A 21,950-nucleotide genomic window follows, 5' to 3' on the forward strand; every position below is an offset into this window, starting at 1 on the left:
TGGAAAGAACTGACGTAAATTACTCAAAGATCCCTCCCTCCCTCTCAGTTCTCATGCTGACCCATGTTCCTTTCTGTCTCACCAGGTAGGGGGCTTTGTCTGCTGCTGGAACCTTTCTCCAGAGCTTCATGATTTGTTTGCAACGGCTTGACCAGTCTGGAGGGCAGAGAGAGGGCAGAGATGACCCTTCCACCTGCCACATTGCCAGGCTGTCTCGCTTGCCCTTGTCCCACACGTACCTGGGTAATCTTGCTTGAGATTAGGAAAATTAATGTTGGCATAGAGCACGGGCGAGATGGTGGACAGCTGGCCCAACTCCTCATCCTTCTCCCAGCGCTGAAGACTCCGCTGGTTATAGGAGAGTCCGTCGCCCTCACCCTCTGTGGTGGGGGTTGTGGGAGTGGAGGGCGTGGTGCCGCCTGAGCCTGTCCAGGGGCTGTCTGGCTCACCGGGTTCCGGGCTAAAGAAGCCCCCGCGCTCCCTGGGGCGCAGGGGCAGAGAGTCACAGCAGGTAGGGATGCCAAGTCCCACCCCAGACAAACTGCCCAGAGTCCCAGGCCACTGCCCTGCCCCCCAAAGAGGAGAGCCCCTAATAAGGGAACGGGGAGGAGAGCGGAAGTGCTGCAGGAGTCCAGGGGAGGCGAGGCATGAACTCAAATGGAGGGAAAGGACAACGGGAACTGCCCACGAAGGTTACACAGAGATACCAACCTAGAATCCAGGAACGGGGACTGGCAGAGGCCTGGGTAGGAATCCATTGGGCTGCTGGAGGGGAGACTTCCCAAAGGGAGTCCACCTACAAGATGGACAGGATCAGAGAAAAGAGAGCAACTGGCCCATCCTGGAGGCATGCTTGGTCATGCCAGTCTTCAGACCACTCCCACCCGTATCACCTTGAAGAAAGGGCCTCTGCAGTGGCGTACGGCTGCCTTCCAGACCAGGCGTTCCACAACCCAGATGCTGCTCTCGTTCAGAGCCCAGAACATCCTTGAAGAGCTGCTGCAGGTCCTTGGATTCCATCTTGGGCAGTTCTGTGGGGGAATGAAGGACACTGTTGAGGAAGACTGAGAAGTGCAGGTGACACCACAGGTCTACAAATGGTCAAGGCCAGGGAAGGTGCCCAGGACTCCCCACCAGAGCAGCTGTACAGATCACAGTCCCACAGATAGGACCTTCTTCTCCCACAGAAAACCCTTAAACACAAAGAGGTGCGGGTCACAGCCTCACCTTCTGTGGAAATCCTGTCTAAGTCAGAGCTAAGCATCCCTTCACCTGGGGTGCCTGGTTTCTCAGGGTCACTGGGCACTGGGGATGCCTTCACACCCCCATCCTCAGGTCCTGTAAATGCCAGGAGAAACCCATGGGTCAAGGACAGCATGGAGGTACCACAATGGCCACTCTGAACTACAGAGGGCCATGGGACAGTTTCCAGCCTCCAACCCTGACAATGTTCAGGGGCATGGCAGAGTGACAGAGGCAAGGCCAAGACAGGACACAGTACCCCCGGCAGCTCTCACCTGGTGTATCAGCCTTGCCTTCGAGGCCACGGGATTCTTCGTCTGCAATATCTGGACCATCATCTCCTATGAGCAAGAGTCCCCACACCAATCAGAGATGTCCTGCATCCGATGCCCAGAACAGGTTCCCAGCTCCCACAGCCCTATAGGCCAGGACCCCTGACCCCACCCTTGACTCCCTCCTGGAGGTCAGTTCATTTCCCATCAAATAACTTACCAGCTCCTAATCCGGAAGGATGCTGGATTCTCTCAGACCACTCACTCCCACATAACTAACCTTTCTGCAAGGTGGGGAGCTCCTTCCTTTCTGAGCCTCCATCTCCCTTGGCTTTTGGGGTTCCTAGTCCAAAGCCTGGCCGGCCCATCCCAACTGCAAAAAGGGCCTTACGGCTCAGGTCCAGCAGCTCCTTCCCAAAGAAGGCTTCCTGTGGGGAGTCAAGGAGAAACAGGCTTCTTCATGCCCTGCAAGGTGCAGACACCTCCGTTACTACTTGGAGCCTGAGACCCACCTGCAGGTAAGCAGGGAACATGTCCTCCAGTTTGCTCTTCTTGCGCCCTCGCCGCTGTTGCTTCTTCTTCTCATCCCCTTCAGCTAAGCTCTGCTCCACGGTACCCTCTGCAGGCACGTCAGCAGGTGTCACTGTAGACAGAACAACGAGTGTCAGATTCTGGGGTTTGAGAGCATGCTGCTCCCAACAGCATGTCACCCAAGTGTGACACTTTGTGCCTACTCTCTCCCATAACATCAGCTGGGTCCGCCACCCTCTTGGCCCTTTCAACAAGTCCATCCCCCTGGGTATCTCTGGCATTGCCCCACCTTCTCCCAGGCCCCACTGGTGCCCTCACCCGTCTCACCCTCGTCGGGCTGCCCATCCCCACTCAACACCTCCGCCTGTGCAGCAGGCCCCTTTTTCATGCGCATGTGGGATTTCCGCTGTCGCACCATGAAACCACCAATGCCTATGAGGAGGCAGAGCTGCAGATGAGAAGCTGCTGGGGGACCTAGTGAGCTGCCCCGCACCACCCCACCACCATACCACCCCATCCCAGGTCCTCACCAGGCCGATAGGGTTTACGCTTGCGTTTTTTGCTTTCCTCAGTCTCCTCTTTGCCAGGCTCCACATCCGGGCTGACAGGGCCCTCCAGTTTAATTTCACACTCCATGTGCTCCACACCACCTGCGTATGGTGACAGAAGAGATGGAGGCAGATCAGAACTACAGGCATCCTCCTTTTTTTTTTTTTTTTTTGAGATGGAGTCTTGCTCCGTTGCCCAGGCTGGAGTACATTGGCACAATCTTGGCTCACTGCAACCTCCGCCTCCCAGGTTCAAGCGATTCTTCTGCCCCAGCCTCCTGAGTAGCTGGGACTACAGGCACGTGCGACCACACCCGGCTAATTTTTTGTATGTTTTTTTTTAAAGTAGAGATTTTGTAGTAGGGGTTTCACCATGTTAGCCAGGATGGCCTCAATCTCCTGACTTCGTGATCCACCTACCTCGGCCTCCTAAAGTGCTGGGATTACTGGTGTGAGCCACCATGCCCAGCCCCATGGGCCCTTTTAACCTTGTCACCCTTCCACTAAGAGAGCTGAGTACCTTGCCACAGAGCCACCTGGACAAAAGCAGCAGTGCTTAAGGGTAACTGTGAGTGGCAACGCAGCCCCCACCCAACATCTCACTCCCAGAGGTGCGCTCCCACGACTCTGTCGCTCCCTAAGATTCCCCAAGCTAACCTTCACCCTTGAGCAGCTCATCGGTGTCCAGGTCCCCATCCTTCTTGTCATCAGGGCCAAGGGCATCTGAGGGCTCAGAACCCTCCAACCCTGCCTCGCCTGGGAGGCCAAGCCGTCCTCGCCGCTGGCGCCGCTTGTGCAGTGGTGACATGGTCAGGTTACGCAGCACAGCCATGCCAGTTTCCGTCAGCCACACACCTTCGAAGCGAAAGTACTGGGGCTCTGTATAAGAGGAAAGGGTGTGTGATCCCTGGATGGAAGCCCCAGGGAAACCAGAACTGCAAGTTTCAACTTATGTCCTTAGCTGAGACAAAGGCAGTGACAGAAAGTCCAGCCTGGGGTCTAAATGCTGGGGAGAAAAGCCCACCAAGGGCCACTGGTTGAGGCCCGAGTTCTCTGTCAGTGACCCAGGGAGATTCAGAGAGGAACTGTAACTCAGAAGCCTGCCTTTGCTCATGATTAACCCTAGGTTCGCTAAATAGATTCTCTCGCTGTCTGGGGCTAGAAGGGCCCCTACTTGCTGAATGTCAGCACATAGTGTCCTAGATGCTAGTAACAGCATCCATATCACAATGAAGGAGATGTCCCTGGCCCCTTTCACTGAGAAAAGAGCTGTGTTCTCCGAAGACGAAATTCTGCTAGTGAAAAGGCCATGGTGGCTGAGGAAAGAAACACTGCCTGGGAAGCTGGAAACCTCGGATCTAGTCATAACTTTGCCACTAACTTACTAGGTGACTTTAGTCAGGCCACTTAACTTCCCTGGGTCTGAGTTTCCTCCTCTTAAAATGAGGAAATGAAGTTGGGGGTGGTTAGAGCTAGACTAGATGATGTCTGAGGTCTAATCTGGCTTTGACATTCAAAATTTCTATGACTCACCTGGCTCTTTCACCTTCATAGGCACCAACTCTGGAGGCGCAACAGGCACTATGGCGAGAAGGACAAACCGAGGTGGCTGAGGCCCTGTCCCAAAGCAAGGTAGCCCTGTCCTGACTCCTCCCCCTACCCACCAGCTGGTACTCACCCACAGGCTTTACTACATAGGGCTGGCAGGAGACACAGTCAAAGCCCTCATCGGCTGCCTGCTCCACATCGTCCTCTGTGAAGAGGCTCTCACAGCCAGCATGCATCCACCTGGAGAACAGAGACCGAAGGAGATAAGCATGGGCAATGCGAGGCTGGCAACAAGGCCAATGTGAGGGGAAAGAGATGTACTCACCGTTCACAGTGGCGGCACTGGATTAGTAGGTCCTCTTCCACATAAGGAGCATGACAGATAGGGCAGGTCACCAGGCTGGCACAGGGCCCACAGTGTGTGTAACTATTCTGCCATTCACAGTGGAAGCCAGGGGAGGCAGCCCCACACTGCATACAAGACACACACCTAGTAGGAGCAGAAAAACAAGAGCCTTAAAACATACCCAAAGAACCCAGAAATCCCCTCAATGGGAACACCAGCCACCAGCCTAGCCTCCCAAACCCAGCGTCTGTCACATACTCAACATCATATCCACTTTAACATCCCAAAGCCCCAGGCTCCACTGAAGATCCCAGTCTCCTTACCACTTGCACTTCCAGCCACCCTTGGGCACAGTGAGCAGTGGGGGGTCCAGGCAGTATGTGTGGTAACTAATGTCACAGTCATCACAGAGCAGCAGGCGTGAGGGGTCGGAGGCCTGGCCGCACACCTCACACACAATACACTCCACACAACGCCAGCCCTTGAGCAGCATCACCTTAGTGATCTGGGGCAGAAGACGGGAATTTCACAGGATGTGAGGTGGAAAGGAGGTAGAACTTTTTTTGTTTTTGGTTTTTTTTTTGTAAGACGGAGTTTCACTCTTGCTGCCCAGGCTGGAATGCCATGGCACAATCTCGGCTCACTGCAACTTCCACCTCCCAAGTACAAGCACTTCTCCGGTCCCAGCCTCCCAAGTAGCTGGGATTACAGGCATGTGTCACCACGCCTGGCTCCTTTTTGTATTTAGTAGAGATGAGGTTTCACCATGTTAGTCAGGCTGGTGGTGAACTCCTGACCTCAGATGATCCACCCACCTCAGCTTCCCGAAGTCCTAGGATTACATGCATGCACCACAGTGCCCAGTCTAGGAGGTGTGACTTCTAAGGGTACAACTCCATTGCAGAGACCAGGCCTCCATTTGAGCACAGGGAGACTCATACAGAGCACCCTTATCCCCAAAACAGTGGCTCTAAACAGGCTCCCAACGATCTCTGCTGATCAGAGAAGAGCTACACTAGCCACTGCCTCATTATGAATGGAATAGCAATCTTTCCACTAGCCAAGCCCCTCAAAAGAGACTGTGGACAGAATTAGGTCCCCCAATTTTTCTTTTTCTTTTTTTGAGATGGATCTCACTCCATCGCCCAGGCTGGAGCACAGTGGTGCAATATGGGCTCACTGCAACCTCTGCCTCCCCGGTTCCAGCAATTCTCCCACCTCGGCCTCCTGAGTACCTGGGATTACAGGCGCACGCCACCACACCTGGCTGATTTTGTATTTTTAGTAGAGATGGGGTTTCACCATGTTGGCCATGCTGGTCTTGAACTCCTGACCTCAGGTGATCTGCCTGCCTAGGCCTCCCAAAGTGCTGGGATTACAGGCGTGTCCACCAAGCTGGGCTTCCCCCAATTATTCCTGTACATTTACAACTCACTATTGCTGCTAGTTAGTAAATATTAGCAATAGACAAGTCATAAATATTAACGAAAACCCCAAAATAACTGATCATGCATAGGTCAAAAACACTGCTTTCTCTTTGTGAACATGTACTTATAATTTGACATTTTTATCTCCAGATATCATGTTTTTTACTAGTGAAGTTATCTCACATAGATATATGTGAATGACAAAAAAAGAAAGGCAATGTCGCAAAATATACATATACATACATATATATAAATTTTTTTTTTTTTTTGAGACTGAGTCTTGCTCTATCACTCAGGTTAAAGTGCAGTGGAGTTATCACAGCTCACTATAGCTTTAATTTCCTGGGCTAAATCCTCCCACCTCAGCCTCCTGAGTGCTGGGACTACAGGCACACACTCCCGTGCCTGGCTAATTTCTAATGGTTGTTAGGAGAGGTGTAGTTTATGTTGTCCAGGCTGGTCTTAAACTCCTGAACTCAAACAATCCTCCCACCTCAGCCTCCCAAAGTACTGTGATTGCAGGCGTGAGCCACCACGCCCAGCCAAGTTATTTTATTTTTTATAATGGACTGAATTATATCAGCAAGTCCGGGTCTACCACAGAGAAACTATAAAGTCTACCGTGAGTTCCAAAGTACTCTTCCCCAAGAAAAGTTTGATAACTTGTGATTAATAAACGCCACCGGTGATTAATGAACAATATCCATGACCAATGTCGCTTTAAGAGGTGGTATGGCCAAACAAGGGATTAGGGTAAGAAATAACTGACCCTATTCCCCAGCCTATACCTCTTGGGCCCTGAACTCACCTTGCTGTTGACACAGTAAGGGTGATAGCACTGAGAGCACTGCGAACATGCAAGGAGGTGGCCCTCTGCACCCCGGCCAAAGCTGCCACATACCACACACATGTCCTGAGGAAACACAAAGAAACTGGAATGTCCAACATCTCCCCATCCCATTCAAATTCAGCCTACTATGACACTACAACACTGATTTGGGACCAGAAAGTCAAGAACTCCATCCCACAGCATTAGGACACTGTAAGCTACCAAGGAACCCTGCTCCTTCCTAGGATGCCTAACTCACCTAATCACGTCACTTGAATTTGTAAAGCCTGACATGGGCAAAGGCAAGAAGAAATTAAAGGATGATAAGACGGAGTAAAGACTGGTCAGGTGAGAATCACATATGTGACAAAATTCTATCAGCTTGAAGATTTTTCAAGTGAGGACACATACAAGCTCCCTAAGCTATGAACTTCAATAGGGCAAAGACCTTTTCACTGCTATTTCTCTAGCTCCTAGCTTAGTGCCAAGCTCAGAAGAAACACTCAAGAGAAATGTGATGGATGGACAAATAAACAACACGATTAGAATTCATGGTCTGTTTTCTCGTTAGCTGAGTATCCCCAGAAGTAGGTCCCCAGTTTTCCCCATCTGTCCTCTCACCAAAACACACACGTATACAACGTTACGGCCTTGTCCTGGCCATAATGTTCAGTGTGCCAGGTCTCACTGTATGGTACCTGCATTAGGACGAATTTGTCTGTGTTGGAGAAGAGAACCACGGTATTCTGCATGGTGTCATCATCTTCTTCCTCCTCCTCCTTACTGGGAGAGCTATCAATGTCAGCAACCTTATGGGCAGAGAGTTGCAAAAAGTGAGGCAGACAAATCTGCCCCCACCAAGCTATTTTCCTCTTTGGCGTTCGGGGAAAAGGGTGTGAAACCCTGGCAAAAATGAAGGCCAAAAGCCAGGAAAAAGAGACAGAACACCCCAGCTCCCAAACTGGGCCTCAGCCTGATAGCAGAGATTTCAGAAAAACCTGGGAGCCAAGTGGAAAGGAACACAGACATAGCCAGACAGGTCCCAGATGAGCAGGCAGGTAGGCAAGCATGCAAGCGACTGGCAGCACTCAGATGGTGCTAAAGCATGCTTAGGGGATGGGAGGAATAGGAGGCCTCTCCTTACTACCAGAGTCTCAATGGAAGAAGCAGTTGACTTTAGCCGGGCCCGTCCTCTACCACGTCCTCCATGGGCTCCTCCACGAGGCCGGCGTCTTCCTGGGAAACTACTGCTGCGACCCTGAGTGAAAGAAGGGAGCAATGACAGGAGCATGTCAAGGGCTAGTGTGTTGGGCTTACACACTCAAATGGAACAAGTGACAAATGGACACAGTAAAACAGTAAAAACGGAACAACTGACAAATGCCCAGGAGTCCCACTCAGGGCAGGGGAAAAGGCCAAGCTCCCAGACATTAACAAGTACACAGCTCTAGCCCAAACCCATTCTTCCTCTCCCAAGAGTAGCTGACACGGACAAGGAGAAAAAACAGAGGCTTAAAAGAAGCAAGTTTCTGGTCCCGATTCTATAACTGAGGAACCATGAATCTAGGCAAGGTATTAATCCCTTCAATATATTATTATTCTCCTTAATAAAATAATTGGAATAAAGGACTTCCAAGTCTAAGATTCAAAAAGCAAGGTGAGGAGCTATCAGTGACACAGGACTGTACCTCTAACAGTGGCCTAGCACTGATCACGTCCAGCAGCTAGACAGCCCCTCACCTGTTTGATGCGGGAACGAGCTGGGGAGCTGCGTCGCCGCCCCTTCTCCCCATCGGCTTTGCCTCCACTGATAGCTGTCCCGGCATCACACAATAGTGAGTCATCAGTCTCTGGCAGTGAGTCGGTACAGAGCCGTAGGGAGCCCTCATCTCGGGCTGGACTAACATCCGTAGAGACCCCCAGCTCCATGGACAGGGAGCCACCCCCCTCCGGGTCAGGAGAGCCCAGGAGGGGCTCTGAGCCAGGAAAACTGGCACTGGCATCGCCCTGGCTCAGATTAGAGATCTCATTGACGATGTCGGATTTGATGAGAGTGGGTGGTGTGGGGGCCACCGATGCACGTGGCTCTTCCTGTTCTTCACATGGTGAGCCCTGCCCTGCTGCCTGCTTGCATTCGGGGTAGACCTCCATAGGGGTCACAGGGGCCAGCTCCTCGGGGTCCGGGAGCACAGGGGAGCCTTTAAGTTCACTAGCCAAACTGCCAGGCGTCTGTCCAGCCTCTGGCTGTGAACCTGGAGCATCAGTCCCATCCAGAGGGGCTATGTCTTCCCCTAGGCCAGAGAAGTCATCCAGGGCTGGGGCAGGGCTGGGGGCGGGACAGGAAAGGTCGCCCATTGGGGAAGGGAGGGGACTGGTGGCACTGGGTTCCAAGGCTGGACATTCAGGTTCTGGAACTTTCTCAGTATCCATTTCGTGGGACTCAGCCTCATCTGAGACCCCCACTGCCTTCCCTATGGGACTCAATGGGGAGGGAACAGACAGTGGCAGGGCAGGAGGGGAGCAATGGGAAGGAGGAGAGTTTTGAGGAGGCAGGGAATGCTGAAGGAGTGGCGAACACTGAGGGGGAAGGGGCTCCATCAGGATGAGAGAAGCCGGTCCCATTGGGGAGCCTGGGGATGGGGGAAGGATCATAGGGGGGACAGGCTCAGGGTCAGTGCAGTTAGCTTCTGGTGGAGGGCTGATAGGTGTCTCCAGGATGGGGGCAGCCAAGGGTGACTCAGGGTCACTGTCCCCTTTGGCACCAAAGGGGTACTCTAACTCCCTCAAAGGAGACAGGGCCGGTGGGGCCACAGCGGTGATAATGGGTGAGAGCGGAGGAGGAAGGGGATCTGGAAGACAAAAAAAGAGGGGCTCTTAGATTAGACGTGCCATGAAGAGCTATGGCTGTCCCAGAGTGAGAGAGTACTAACATCCCCTTACCTGGTGGCATCAGCTGAGGTGACAAGGATGGCTCCCCAGACGGGGACAAGGGCAGCTCCTCAGGCAGAGGGGACAGAGGTGGTTCCCCAGGTTCAGACAGGGCTGGCTCTCCAAGCAAGGGAGATAAGGGTGGCTCCTCAGGTGGGGGGAACAAGGACAACTCCTCAGGTACAGGGCACTGGCCTGGCTCCTCAGGGGGCTCTTCAGGCCGAGGGGACAGGGGTGGCTCCTCAGGCTGAGGGGACAGGTGCAGTTCCTCAGGCTGAGGGGACAGGTGCAGTTCCTCAGGCTGGGGGGACAGGCGTGGTTCCTCAGACTGGGAGGACAGGTGCGATTCCTCAGGCTGGGGAGACAAGCATGGCTCCTCAGGCACAGGAGACAGGTGCGGCTCCTCAGTCTGGGGGGACAGGCGTAATTCCTCAGGCTGAGGGGACAGATGTGGTCCCTCAGGCTGGGGAGATAAGTGTGGCTCCTCGGGCCGGGGGGATAGGCATGGCTCCTCAGGCTGGGGGGACAGGTGCGGCTCCTCAGGCTGGGGGGACAGGTGTGGCTCCTCAGGATTCAAAGATAGCAGTGGCTCCTCAGGCTGGGGGGACAGGTGCAGCTCCTCAGGCTGCGGGGACAGGTGCAGCTCCTCAGGCTGTGGAGATAGATGGGGCTCCTCGGGCCGGGGGCACAGGTGTGGCTCCTCAGATGGTGGGCAGAGTTGCAGCTCCTCAGGCCGGCCACAGAGATGCGGCACCTCAGGTAGTGGCGACAGGGGTGACTCCTCCAGCGGCAGGGACATGAGAGAGTCCTCCGGTGGTGGGGAAGCAGGTGAGTCCTCAGGTGGTGGGGAAAGCCGTGAAGCCTCAGGTGGAGGGGACATGGGAGACTCCTCAGGCGGTGGGGACAAGGGAGATTCCTCAGGCGGTGGAGACAGGCGTGACACCTCAGGCAGGGGAGACAGGCACGATACCTCAGGTGGGGGGGACATAGGTGATTCTTCAGGTGGGGGGGACATAGGTGAGTCCTCAGGTGGTGGGGACAGGCGTGATGCCTCAGGTGGTGGGGAGAGGGGAGACTCCTCAGGTGGAGGAGACAGAGGAGACTCTTCAAATGGTGGGAACAGACGAGACGCCTCTGGTGGTGGAGACATGGGTGACTCTTCAGGCGGAGGGGACATGGGTGACTCCTCAGGCGGTGGAGACAGGCGAGATGCTTCAGGTGGTGGGGAGGTGGGCAATTCCTCAGGTGGCGGGGACAAAGGAGATTCCTCAAATGGTGGGGGCAGGGGTGATGCTTCAGGTGGTGGGGACAGGGGCGTCTCAAGTGCAGGAGATGGGGGTGACTCTTCCGGTGGACAGAAGGGCGACTCCTCCAGCGGAGAAAAAGGTGATGATTCAGGTGGGGGAGACAGAGGAGACTCCTCAGGCGGCGGAGAGAGGGGCGATTCCTCTGGCGGCTGGGACAGGTGCAATGCCTCAGGAAGCGGGGATGCGGGTGATTCCTCAGGTGGTGGGGACAGGCGTGATGCCTCAGGCGGTGGGGACGTGGGTGATTCCTCAGGTGGTGGGGACAGGGGTGACTCCTCAGGCGGGGGCAGCAGTGGCATCTCCTCATTTTGGGGGGCCTCCAACTGGTGCTCAAGTTGGACTCCTGCTCTCCCTGCAGACACAACACACAGTGCTCCTATCTAGCTCAGATCTACTCCACAGAAAGTGCAGGGTCTGGGGAAACGCAGAAACTGTCTCTTGCCACAGAATAAAAGGGGATGAATTTCAGGGACCCTCAAACCCTACTCACCTAGTGGTTTGGCTTCACATTGCAGGGGCCCCGGTTCCTTGGGTTGCATAGAGGTCACGTGCCCACCCTTTGGCTGCCCTTGGCATGCAACGTACAGAGCATCGGGCTCATCAGTGGGGGTATCGCCGGGCTCTGGGGGTGAAAATCTGCAGAGGGTACAGGGGAGCAGGCACTGTGGCTCTCACCAGCTAACAAATCCTACAGAGCACACTGGGGCGAGGCACGAATGCTGTGGATGGCACTGCCCACCTTGGAGCTCTCCTCTCAAAGTCCACTTGATTTAACATGGCCCCTGCCAACCTCTGTCCTTTCAATCTGCCAGCCCAATCTCAGCCAGTCCACACCGCTTACCTGCTACACACAGGGGTATGCTGCTCAGCAACAGAGCTGAGAGGCTGACCTCCCTGGGCTTTGTGACAGTGGTGACAGAGAGAGTAGTTCTCAAACCACTCCGAGTTGGGATTCAGTTCTGCCGAGCCTGCCCCACAGGCCCGGCACACCCGGCATGCCTAGGGGAAAGAAGTGGGCAAAACGTGCATCAGTCAGAGAGCAAAGACTGAAGGAAAGTACAGGCCTTGTTAAGACAGAGAATGCTATAGGAGGAAGAATCGGGGTACACTCACCTTACACTTCCAAGAGTGAGCAGGCAGTTCCTCCATGGGTGGTTTTAGGCAGAAGGTATGGTATCCTTTGTCACACGTCTCACAAACCAACATCTTAGAGTCATTCCCAGGTTTCCTGCAGGGGCACAGGGAACCTGACAATGTCCCCTCTGCCCTCGTTTCCTTTCTTTTTTGTTGTTTTCATGTTAAAAGGCCTTCTCCAACTGCCCTCATTTTCAACCCTAACCTGTGATATGTCTAAGACTTCCCTCCTGCCCTTCCATTCCTACCTGCAGGCTTGGCACACTTTGCATTCAGGGCACTGCCAGCCAGCACGTTTGCGGGCAGTCAGAGCAGTGTCCAGGCAGGCCCCATGATAGTGATGCCCACAGCTCGTACAGAAGAACAGGTCACACAACTCCCCTGGCCCCTCACACACTGCACAGCGAGCCTCCTCTGCAGGGGATAGAGACAGCACAGGTTAGCTATGGATTCCCTGTAAGCCTCAGCACAGTGCTGTACACACAATAGGCACTCCATGGCCACAGAATGAACAAATAACAAAGTTACTGAGTGCCTGCCCAATGTCTGCCAGCTACTGTTCTAGGCACTGGAAACACAGTGGAAAATGAGACAGGCAAAACTCTGGTGCTCACAAAGTTCACAGCTATTTTAATGGGGCAGACCAACAGTATATAATTCTATACTTTGATCAGTGCTCTGCAGAGTACAAAAATCCAAGGCACACTTGGTCTCTCATATGCGCTACGTCCAAAGGTCAGGACTTCTCACCCAGATGTGCAGCCCCCTCACTGTGCTCTGGGCATAGCAGCTGCAGTGTTTTCATGGATAGGAAGGAACCGCTGGCGGTTGCGCAGGGGAAATGGTAAAGCCGTGGACATCCAGGTGAGCGGCAAGGGATGGAGGCACCGAGCCTGGTGCAGTGGGAGCAGCGCTGCCAGGGTGAAGAAGGCTCAGTGTCAGCCAGCTCTCTCCAGAATAACAGTTCAGGCACTAGCTCTGCCCCAGTATATCCACGGTCCTTCTCATTCCACCCTGACTCCCAGAAGCCCACCAGCCCTGTCCATCCTCTGCAAGAGCAGCCCTGCCCTGCACCTCTGGCCCCAGCCCCACCTGTGAGATCCCTGAGAAGATGGCCTTGTCCACACCACATAGTTGTGGGCCCTCCTGCCCCCATACGCCTGCCGACCACGCAGCACACCAATGGTGAGCCCAACAGGACCCTTTACAGGTGGGAAGAGGTAAACAGAAAGGAAAGAGTTAACAAAAAGAGGCTGGCTGGCTCAGGACTACCCAGCCCTTATCCCGTTTCCTGCCCCATTTCCCTCACTCACCTCCAGGTTCTCCTAGGTGGGCAGGTGTAAGGCCCTCAGGGAAACCAATCTGTGATAGGTCCTCACTGGGCAGCACTGCCTCATTGCGCCCTGGGCTCCCCCCAGGGGATACCACTGGACACCGGGGCCAATCAAATGGCAACTCAAAGCGCTGTAGCTCCCGCTGCCCGTGCAGACTGGGCTCCCCGCAGTTACAGAGAGCACAACGCCGCACTGGACCCCCACTGTGGACACATAAGCATCAGTACCACGCCAGGCCCCTGCAACCCTATGATTTGGCATGCCCATGCTTCCCCAACACTCATTTTCCTAAATCCTCTTCCTTGAAAGCCCTAGACTCTCAAATCAAATCTTCATGTGCCCTCAAACAAGTTACCTGCAGTCCTGAGAAGTGTCCTGAAGACTGGGACTCCCAGAACTAGGGACAGAGACCTCCCCCACATGTGGGTTAGGCAGGTCTGACTCAGTGGCACCTGGGTCCTCAGAAGCTGCAGGTTCATCAGCTGAATAAATAGACAAACAGCATGTGTCAGCCATCATCCCTATTTAATAGGAAGTCCACTCACCAGAAGCATAAGATTATCCAAAACCCTCAGTGGCTCAGGGTGATGGTATTTCAACTGTTGTCCCAAAGAACAAAGTTGTTTCATTATTTATCTGCTGCATAGACTTAGCTCATGTCCTTGTGCCAGGACCAGAATTGTAAGGTTGCCCATGAAATCTAAAAGCAAACACAGAATCTGTCCTACTCACCTGCCGGTTCTGAATCTTTATCCTCACCAGGCAGCTTCTGGCTGTCCATCCCTCTCTCCGACTGGGCAGGGCCCTCTCGGGGAGACCTGTTGGTGCCAAGAGAGAGATCTATATGCCTAGTAAGTCTTCCCAAGAAGCTCTTTTCCCAGAATCCTAGGAAGAAGGCATCCAGACCCTCCAGACATCAGAGCAAAGCCATACCACAAACTCCAATACTGACAAGGAAAGTCATTCTCCCTAACCTGTACCCCACTGCCTACATCCTCCCAAGATAAACACATACCCTCTTTTCACATTCTGGAGAGATTGTCAGGGGGTCCATTTGACTTTCCCACTTCCAGCCTCCTCTGTAAGAGTTCCTGGGGCCATAGCATCCAACTAGAAGCAAATCCATTTATACCTAATACTGCTCTTTGCCTCGCCTCTGGGTTTTTGGCTTCTGGTGAACCCTATCCCCACACCTTTTCCTCAGGTCTCAAGTAAGCTATCATTCCAGAGACCAGTCAGTGCCAACCCAGGGGCAGTCATGACCCAGGAAGCCTGAGTCCAGCCAAAATCCCTCTCCCAGACGCACAGTCTGAGGCACTGCAAGAGACGGAACCCACTATTGGAACTAAAGCCTAGCTGTGGATGGATCTCCCCCACCACCACTTGTTTCTACAAGGACATCACCATCACAAAAGAAGAAACTCCCTAATTTCCACCCACTTCCAACCCAAATCCAGCTCAGACCAATGCCTGGACCCTGCCCTAACTGAGCTCAGGGTCTCACCCAGCCTGAAGGTCTCAGGTCGTTGCCCTTAGCAACATCAACTGCCCTTCCTCTTCAGATATCTCTAGTAGTTAACAGAAGTGGACCTTGAGAGATACTGAGCATGTGTAGCCAGGCCTGAGGCTAAGCATGCTGGGAGTTGTAGTCTCAGGAAGCACAGAGCCACTCAGAGGAGTTCTAAACAGGGCAGGACATAGCACAGCAGAGCAGAGTAGCTTCCTTCCTCTTCCCTTAAGCAGGGTTTCCACATACATACATGGGGGTGGGGAATAACGGTCCCTTGTCCCTTCTAAGAAATTCGTGCCTGTATCAAAGCCAAATGAAACTATAGTTATACATAAAAAAGTTGAGACTTACACCTTTGGGCATTATTTTTGTAGATCTCAGAGGGAATTAAGCACAGCGGGAGAAAAAGAATTACAGACATGAGGAATAGGAAAGGGATAGGTGCCAGCAGCTTGTAGTGGGAAGTGCAGACCCTTTCTCTTAATCAGAGAAAATACACAGTGTTCCTAGAGAAAGTGGTGGTGAGGTGGGGGAAATCCTTAGAACTCTAAACAATCAAAGTTTGAGAAATTCATCTCGCCTTTTCCATTCTTCTCGATTAACTGTATTGACCACACCAACCTTTGCAAGGACAACCCCCTCCTCCCAAGCTGGAAGGCAAATACCCCAGCCAGCCACTTACGGATGAATGACTGGGGCAAATGAGACAGGGGGAACCCTCAAAGGTGCCCCAAATGAGTAAATCAATTCCCTAATTCCACAATATCACTCCTCCTGCCCGGAACTCACCCTTTATTTCCAGATACTGGCTATGCCCCTCTGGAGACATGTCATAGGAAAGAAAATTACTTTTTCCCCTAACACTTTCAGAACCTACTAGAGAAAGTAACTTATCACCTGATACACATCATCCCCATTCCCAAGTCATCTCTCTTTCCCAAACCTGCCACACAACCACACCTGAAAGGAAAGCAGGGTGGGTCATCTGGCCCGCTCACAGAAAAGCTGCTCCAGAACTTCAAGGAGTCCTTAGAAGTTACCCATGGGAAGTGGGAGGTGGAGGTGACGGCAGCAGCCATGCTCCTCTTTCATTCAGTCATTCAAGGCCTGACCACACCCAGAAGGTCCAAGGAGCCCTTAAAGTTTTCTTTTTCTTTTTTTTTTTTTAAATAAAGATGGAGTTTCACCATGATGGCCAGGTGGGTCTTGAACTCCTGACCTCAGGTGATCTACCCACCTCAGCCTCCCAAAGTGCTACAATTACAGGCATGAGCCACCACGCCCAGCCCCCTTAAAGTTTTCTAATTGTTTGCATCTTACTATAGCTTACCACTACATGCCCCCAAAGATCCTCTGCCCACTCTGCTCTCAAAGTTGAAGCCAAAAGAGTCACAAACAGCAAGAACTAAAAGGCAACAATGATAATACAGTGGGTAGGAGGAGGGGTGCCTCACACAAGGCCAGAGGGACAAATTCCTCAGCCCTCCCCCGAGCGCAGCCCTCTCAGGCTGGTAAGGCTGGTACTGCTCAAGAAGGTACAGAAACCACCTTCATCTGGCCTTGAGAGACAGAGTACTAACATCCTCCAAAGCCAGAGCCCCATTCACAGGGCCATGGTAGATGAAAGATTAAGAAGCAAAGAGAATGTCATACAAGTGGACCAAAAACAGGGGACATCTCCAAAAAGCCTGAGCCCTCAGTCCCTAGTTCCCCATCCCTGCAGTCCAGGATCCCAATGCTGATTCCTAGTTATCCAAAGCCCCTGAACATATCTAAACAAAGACCCCAGGTTCCCCAGTCCCATCATTCACAGCCAGTAAAAAGACACACATTCACACCAAGTATTTTTTTTCCTGGATCTAAACTCGGCTAGTGTCTGGCCAGGCTTCCTCTACAGAACTAGAGATCCCAGACAGCAAGTACAGAGCTAGGGAGTAAAACTGTGCTGGCACCCCTCAGTCCTATACCTACGAGGCCCAAAACAGCAAAGAGGAGGACAATGAATTATCTCAACCCATTCTCCTTCTCGCCTCCCTCCCAGACCAACAGCTTTCACTCCATTTTCCCAAGCAAGGGGGAAATGGAGGCTTGGAGAGGTGTAAGGCTGAAGTAGGCCCTTCAATGAACAGCTCTTCAGTAGGACTCAAGACTTCCTGGTTCCCAGCCTGAGACTCAAACCACACCTCTTCCCACCCCCATTTTGGGTCAGCCCTCTGAGATGGATCCAAACGGAACACTGGCCGTGCAGACCCTCTGAACTGTGTCCCTGGCTCATCCTGAACAAGGTGCAGTTTATATAAAGAACTTGTTTGAGGACAAACAGGAGGGACTCTCCAGACTGCAGGAGCGGAAAGCAGGCTTGACAGCTCACCTCGCTATACCACACCTGTGCTACCTCTCACCTTTCAAAACTTTAAAACGCAAAACCCCTATTTTCTCCTTTCCAATACCAGACTCAAATCTAGTATATGTATGTTGGAGGGGGCAGAGTGAGGGAGCAGAACGCACCAGCCAAATCCCTGCTAGGCAGCATGACAGGTGTGAGAGGGGCAGTCCCAAGCCCAAGCAAGGCCCAGAGGCTTCGGGCTCAAGCTGCAGGCACTCTTTCTCCCCAATACCTTGTGCCAGGGGTGGAATCACTGGTTTCCAGGAGAAAAGAGCTCTGATCAAGCCATTTCTCCTCCAGAAAGATACAGGCCACCCCATTCTGCACAGTTGGTACGGGATCAGAGAACCAGTTAACAATCCCTGGTCATAAAAGGGTTGGAGAAGTCTGGGAGGGGCTTGCAGGACTGGCCAGGGACTCACGGGCAGCCAGCTCCCCATACCAGACCGGGAGAAAGCAAGAGACAAAAGCCATTTTTTGCAGCCTACATTCGCAGGGAGAAAATCTCAACGGCCTCCTCTATAATCCTCTGGAGATTAGATCCATCCCAAGAGGAGGGGAGGCAAAGCAGGCTAAGACAGCACTAGGCCTCACTGGGGTCACTTTGCCAGGCAGGGGTAGTTTAAAGTTGAACAGCAGGGCCAGAGCTGGCCCCAGCCCCGCCTCCTTCTTGCCCCAGCCACCCCCTTCATCACAACTAGTCAGTTTCCACACACTCTCCCTTTGCCTAGTGAAAGAAGGCCTGGTGAAGGATCTAGGGTTCCTTGAGTTTTCCAGGGACTGTTTTGCGTGCCCAACTCGGTAGGAACAACCTTAAAGTCCAACTGGCATAAGTCTGACCTGGCAGTGGCACCCTCCCCCACCATCCCAAGTTGCTGTGTCCAAAGGCCCACAAGGAACCCAGGGGGAAGAAGCAGCAGCCTGGGATTGGTGCTGGCATCAGGGCCCGGGTCCTAGTTGAGTTGAGTTTCCCCCAACACGAAAATAAACAGGAGGAGAGGCTATCTGGCCAGGTTCCCAAACTCCCGTGGTTCCCTGAACCCCCAGTCTTTAAAGAGGCACACCCCAAGACACCAGGCCTCAGTTCTGCCCTGCTGACTAGCTCAGGTTCCCTTGACAGACCCTGCCAAAGAAACCCTCCCCAGCTCTGGCACCCCCTTCTCCAACCTAAAGGCCAGCTCCGGCTAAGATAGTCCATCTGGCTATGCCCCCAGTCCAACCCTTTCTGGGCCCTGGCCGGGCGGACTTCACTCACCTCTTCACAGGGCGATCCAGAAATCCTCATCCGAGAACATGGCCAGAGCCCGGGCCGCTCCCCGACCTCCAACCGCCAGAGCGATCACAGCCGCCCCCCGCACGGGGGGGCTTAGGGGGGCCAAGAACGGTAAATCCAGGTCGGAGTGGCCACCCTCCCCCCACAAAAAACAGCAAGAAGCCAAAGAGGGGGTTCTCTGCCTCAGCTTCCAGCAGTTTAGGTTTCCATGGACAGCCCCAGGGCGGCGAATCCCGAGCGGACACAAAGAGAGCACCGGTGGCTTTGATCTTGGGCGAGCAGGCTCCGCATCCGCGTCGCCGGGCGGCCTCTCAGTCCTAGGGCCCGGCCAGCGCCCCGGCCGCCCGCGCCGGGCTCGGGCGGAACGTCGAGGCTCTCCAGATGGAACGTCGAGGCGCCTCCCCAGCAGCCCGGAAGGAATGCCGCGCCGCCCCGCGCCTGGCCCGGATGGAACGTGAGACCCTCGCAGGAGCGCTGAACCCCTCTCCCCGCCCCGGCCGGCGCCCCGGGGCCGCGCGAGCTACGGCGACGCGGGGCCGGCGGGGCCGCGGGGCTGAACCTGACACACACCCAGCGCCGGGCTTCTCGACCCCGAGCGCTCACCCTCGGCCGCTTCGAGCCCCCCACCTTCTGCTCCCCCCGGGGAAGGGAGGAGGCTAGGTGGGCGAGGAAGAGGAAGGGGCGGGCGGTGCGAGCCCTCTGCCTGCTCCCCTCCGGCCGCTCCAGGCCCTGCGCTCGCCTCCCTTCCCCTCTGGCCTCGGGAGCTGCCCCGCCCCCGGCCTGGCCGGCTCTGGTCGGTGGCACTCCCTAGACCCCCGGCTGGCTGTGATCGCTGGGGGCTTAGAGGTGCATGGCCCAACCCCGGCTCCCGGCACCGGGGGGTCAGGAAACTGAGCGGAAAGTGGGGAACGAGGCAGCCATTTGCAACCGGAGAGGAAAGTAGTGCAGCGCGGCGCCGCTCCGCCTCCCCCCCTCCGCCTCCTGTTCGGCCGGTAGGGTGGTTCCTGCGAAGGGGCTATTTCCTGGCCCGAAAGCTGGGCAGCGGTCGTGGAGATTCGTGAAGCCTCCGGCGCGAGATCCGGGGGGGCCTTTTGCCCGGGGCACCCCACTCGAGACGGGGAGAAAGGAGAAGAGACGGCCCTATTTTGTGTTGGAGCGGAGCGGCGGAGGGATCCCGCCCTCTCGGAGGAAAGGCTGTGACTCTGCAGTTCTACGCACACGCTGCGGGATCCTTCCGCTCCGGGTTAACCCCGACCGCGCCGGGCCGGCAGCCTGGCAGACACGTGGGAACGAAGCCCCCCTCCCCTCTGCCCCGGCCCTGGAGCCGCCTCATTTACCGCCCGGGCGGTGAAACTAGGACTCCGGCCGCTTTCTAATTCCATACTCTTGCAGTCATTGGTCCCTGAAACTCCAACTGCCCTCTTGCTTTGGCCAGGGGCAATCTTTCCCGGGAGGGGGATGGAAGAGCCAGGAGATTGGCTGCTGCTCAGCATCCTGGGAACTGGAGTCCGCAAATGGAGAAAGTGAGGCACGGCGCCTGGCGCTGCAGAGGGTGGGTTCTTGCCACGTTTGGGGGCCCGACGAAAACCGGATGAGTCCCTAGTCGTTCCTTCTGACTCCAGCCCCCCGTGTGAGGAAGGACTGTCGGTGTCCACACAGTCACCACACACACCTCCCCATCGAAACATAAATGTAGAGCCTCCCTTTTCAGGGTGCCCCCACCCCCACCTCCAGTCCTTCCAGATCTTCATGACCCATGTCCCTTTTTTAGTAAGCTGAGGTAGCCTCGCCGCTACCTGGCCAGAATACTGTTCTGGACAAGATCCCAAAACATACTCTTTGCAGGCAGCCCGCCTGGGTTGGATGAGAAAGGATTGGAATGCCTCTTGGGCATCAACTGCACACATGGGGTGGACAAAAGGAGATAAATTAACTATGTCCAGATACTTTATATATTCTTAGTTATTCCTCACCTTCATTATGAGTTACATGGAATTATCTCTCCATATTACAGATGAAGATTGGGGCTACGATAGGAAAGATTGCCCACAGAACTACATGTAGTGAGAAGTTGAGCCATTATTCAAACCAAAGGCCATGTTTTTCCTAGGATTACAAATAATAATAATACATGTTTTAAAAGATGTGAAGAAAGAGGCAAGCAGATTCCAGGTCAGCTTTGTGGGGAAAGAGTTTACAATCCTGTCCAACAGATCTTTTCTACAGTGATGGAAATTGACTAAATCTACGCTATCTAATATGGTAGCCATTAGCCACATGTAGCTCTGGAGCACTTTGAAATGTAGGTACACGTAGGGAACTTTGTATTTTTTGTTGTTTTTTGAGACAGAGTTTCACTCTTGTTGCCCAGGCTAGAGTGCAATGGCGCCATCTCAGCTCACTGCAACCTCTGCCCCCTGGGTTTAAGCAATTCTCCTGCCTCAGCCTCACAAGTAGCTGGGATTACAGGTACCCACCACTATGCCCAGCTAATTTTTTGTATTTTTAGTAGAGATGGGGTTTCACCATGTTGGACAGGCTGGTCTCAAACTCCAGATCTCAGGTGATCCACCTGCCTTAACCTCCCAAAGTGCTAGGATTAAAGGCGTAAGCCACTGCGCCCAGTCAGAAAATTAACTTTTTATTTGAGTGAAATTAAATAGCCACATGTGACTTGACGCTTTTATATTCAACAGTGCAGGAGACCTTAATCCCTACTGACTAGAGTCATAAGAGGGATCAGGATGAGGTTTGTCCTCTTCAAGCCACACATGCCCATCATGCTTTCTGCACTGATCATTCATGCCTATTTGAGCAAAAAGACTTCAGCAGTGACCCCATACCTGTTTTGGTTACAGCAGAATAAGTTAACCAAGAGACAGAAGTTGGAAAATGGAAGGCCCCTCCCAGCTTTACACCCACAGGCAGGGAGAGGCAGACCCTTACCAGAAAGACCTCTAGACCTCCAGTAATAACACAGATAGCCACCCACTATTTCTTTTTTTTTTTTTTTTTTTTTTTGAGACAGAGTTTCACTATTGTTGTCCCCCAGGCTGGAGTGAAATAGCGTGATCTTGGCTCACTGCAACCTTCCGCCTCCCAGGTTCAAGCAATTCTCCTGCCTTAGCCTCCTGAGTAGCTGGGATTACAGGCGCATGCCACCATGCCTGGCTAATTTTGTATTTTTAGTAGAGATGGGGTTTCACCACGTTGGCCAGGCTGATCTCGAACTCCTGACCTTGGGTGATCCACCCACCTTGGTCTCCTAAAGTGCTGGGATTACAGGCATGAGCCACTGCACCCGGCCACCACCCACTATTTCTTAAGGACTTATT

The 21,950-nt window shown here is 53.8% G+C and overlaps 1 protein-coding gene across 9 annotated transcripts in view; it reads right to left on the reverse strand.

The window, feature by feature from the left end:
- Nucleotides 1-19,828, reverse strand: part of KMT2D (lysine methyltransferase 2D) — a 42,908-nt gene extending 23,080 nt beyond the window's left edge. For 4 of the 9 annotated variants that reach the window (XM_074402602.1, XM_074402603.1, XM_074402601.1 and 1 more), the window contains exons 1-30: nucleotides 18,598-19,828; nucleotides 14,179-14,264; nucleotides 13,802-13,928; nucleotides 13,426-13,649; nucleotides 13,205-13,314; nucleotides 12,863-13,025; nucleotides 12,361-12,526; nucleotides 12,092-12,206; nucleotides 11,820-11,977; nucleotides 11,469-11,614; nucleotides 9,684-11,330; nucleotides 8,484-9,592; nucleotides 7,888-8,001; nucleotides 7,442-7,552; nucleotides 6,723-6,827; nucleotides 4,811-4,992; nucleotides 4,467-4,631; nucleotides 4,272-4,381; nucleotides 4,127-4,174; nucleotides 3,251-3,472; nucleotides 2,576-2,695; nucleotides 2,364-2,477; nucleotides 2,027-2,157; nucleotides 1,795-1,942; nucleotides 1,518-1,583; nucleotides 1,228-1,338; nucleotides 894-1,031; nucleotides 712-796; nucleotides 240-481; nucleotides 83-156 (exon numbers count right to left, since the gene is read on the reverse strand). In XM_074402602.1, coding sequence (XP_074258703.1) covers nucleotides 83-156; nucleotides 240-481; nucleotides 712-796; nucleotides 894-1,031; nucleotides 1,228-1,338; nucleotides 1,518-1,583; nucleotides 1,795-1,942; nucleotides 2,027-2,157; nucleotides 2,364-2,477; nucleotides 2,576-2,695; nucleotides 3,251-3,472; nucleotides 4,127-4,174; nucleotides 4,272-4,381; nucleotides 4,467-4,631; nucleotides 4,811-4,992; nucleotides 6,723-6,827; nucleotides 7,442-7,552; nucleotides 7,888-8,001; nucleotides 8,484-9,592; nucleotides 9,684-11,330; nucleotides 11,469-11,614; nucleotides 11,820-11,977; nucleotides 12,092-12,206; nucleotides 12,361-12,526; nucleotides 12,863-13,025; nucleotides 13,205-13,314; nucleotides 13,426-13,649; nucleotides 13,802-13,928; nucleotides 14,179-14,227 — 6,300 coding nt within the window. In that variant the 5' untranslated portion in view covers nucleotides 14,228-14,264; nucleotides 18,598-19,828. The remainder of the gene's footprint in view (nucleotides 1-82; nucleotides 157-239; nucleotides 482-711; nucleotides 797-893; nucleotides 1,032-1,227; nucleotides 1,339-1,517; nucleotides 1,584-1,794; nucleotides 1,943-2,026; nucleotides 2,158-2,363; nucleotides 2,478-2,575; nucleotides 2,696-3,250; nucleotides 3,473-4,126; nucleotides 4,175-4,271; nucleotides 4,382-4,466; nucleotides 4,632-4,810; nucleotides 4,993-6,722; nucleotides 6,828-7,441; nucleotides 7,553-7,887; nucleotides 8,002-8,483; nucleotides 9,593-9,683; nucleotides 11,331-11,468; nucleotides 11,615-11,819; nucleotides 11,978-12,091; nucleotides 12,207-12,360; nucleotides 12,527-12,862; nucleotides 13,026-13,204; nucleotides 13,315-13,425; nucleotides 13,650-13,801; nucleotides 13,929-14,178; nucleotides 14,265-18,597) is intronic. The other 5 variants (XM_074402598.1, XM_074402599.1, XM_074402597.1 and 2 more) reach the window with 5 other exon arrangements.
- Nucleotides 19,829-21,950: the final 2,122 nt, after the last annotated feature.

Source organism: Saimiri boliviensis, chromosome 7, assembly GCF_048565385.1.
Source record: "Saimiri boliviensis isolate mSaiBol1 chromosome 7, mSaiBol1.pri, whole genome shotgun sequence".
In the NCBI taxonomy this organism is placed as follows: domain Eukaryota; kingdom Metazoa; phylum Chordata; class Mammalia; order Primates; family Cebidae; genus Saimiri; species Saimiri boliviensis.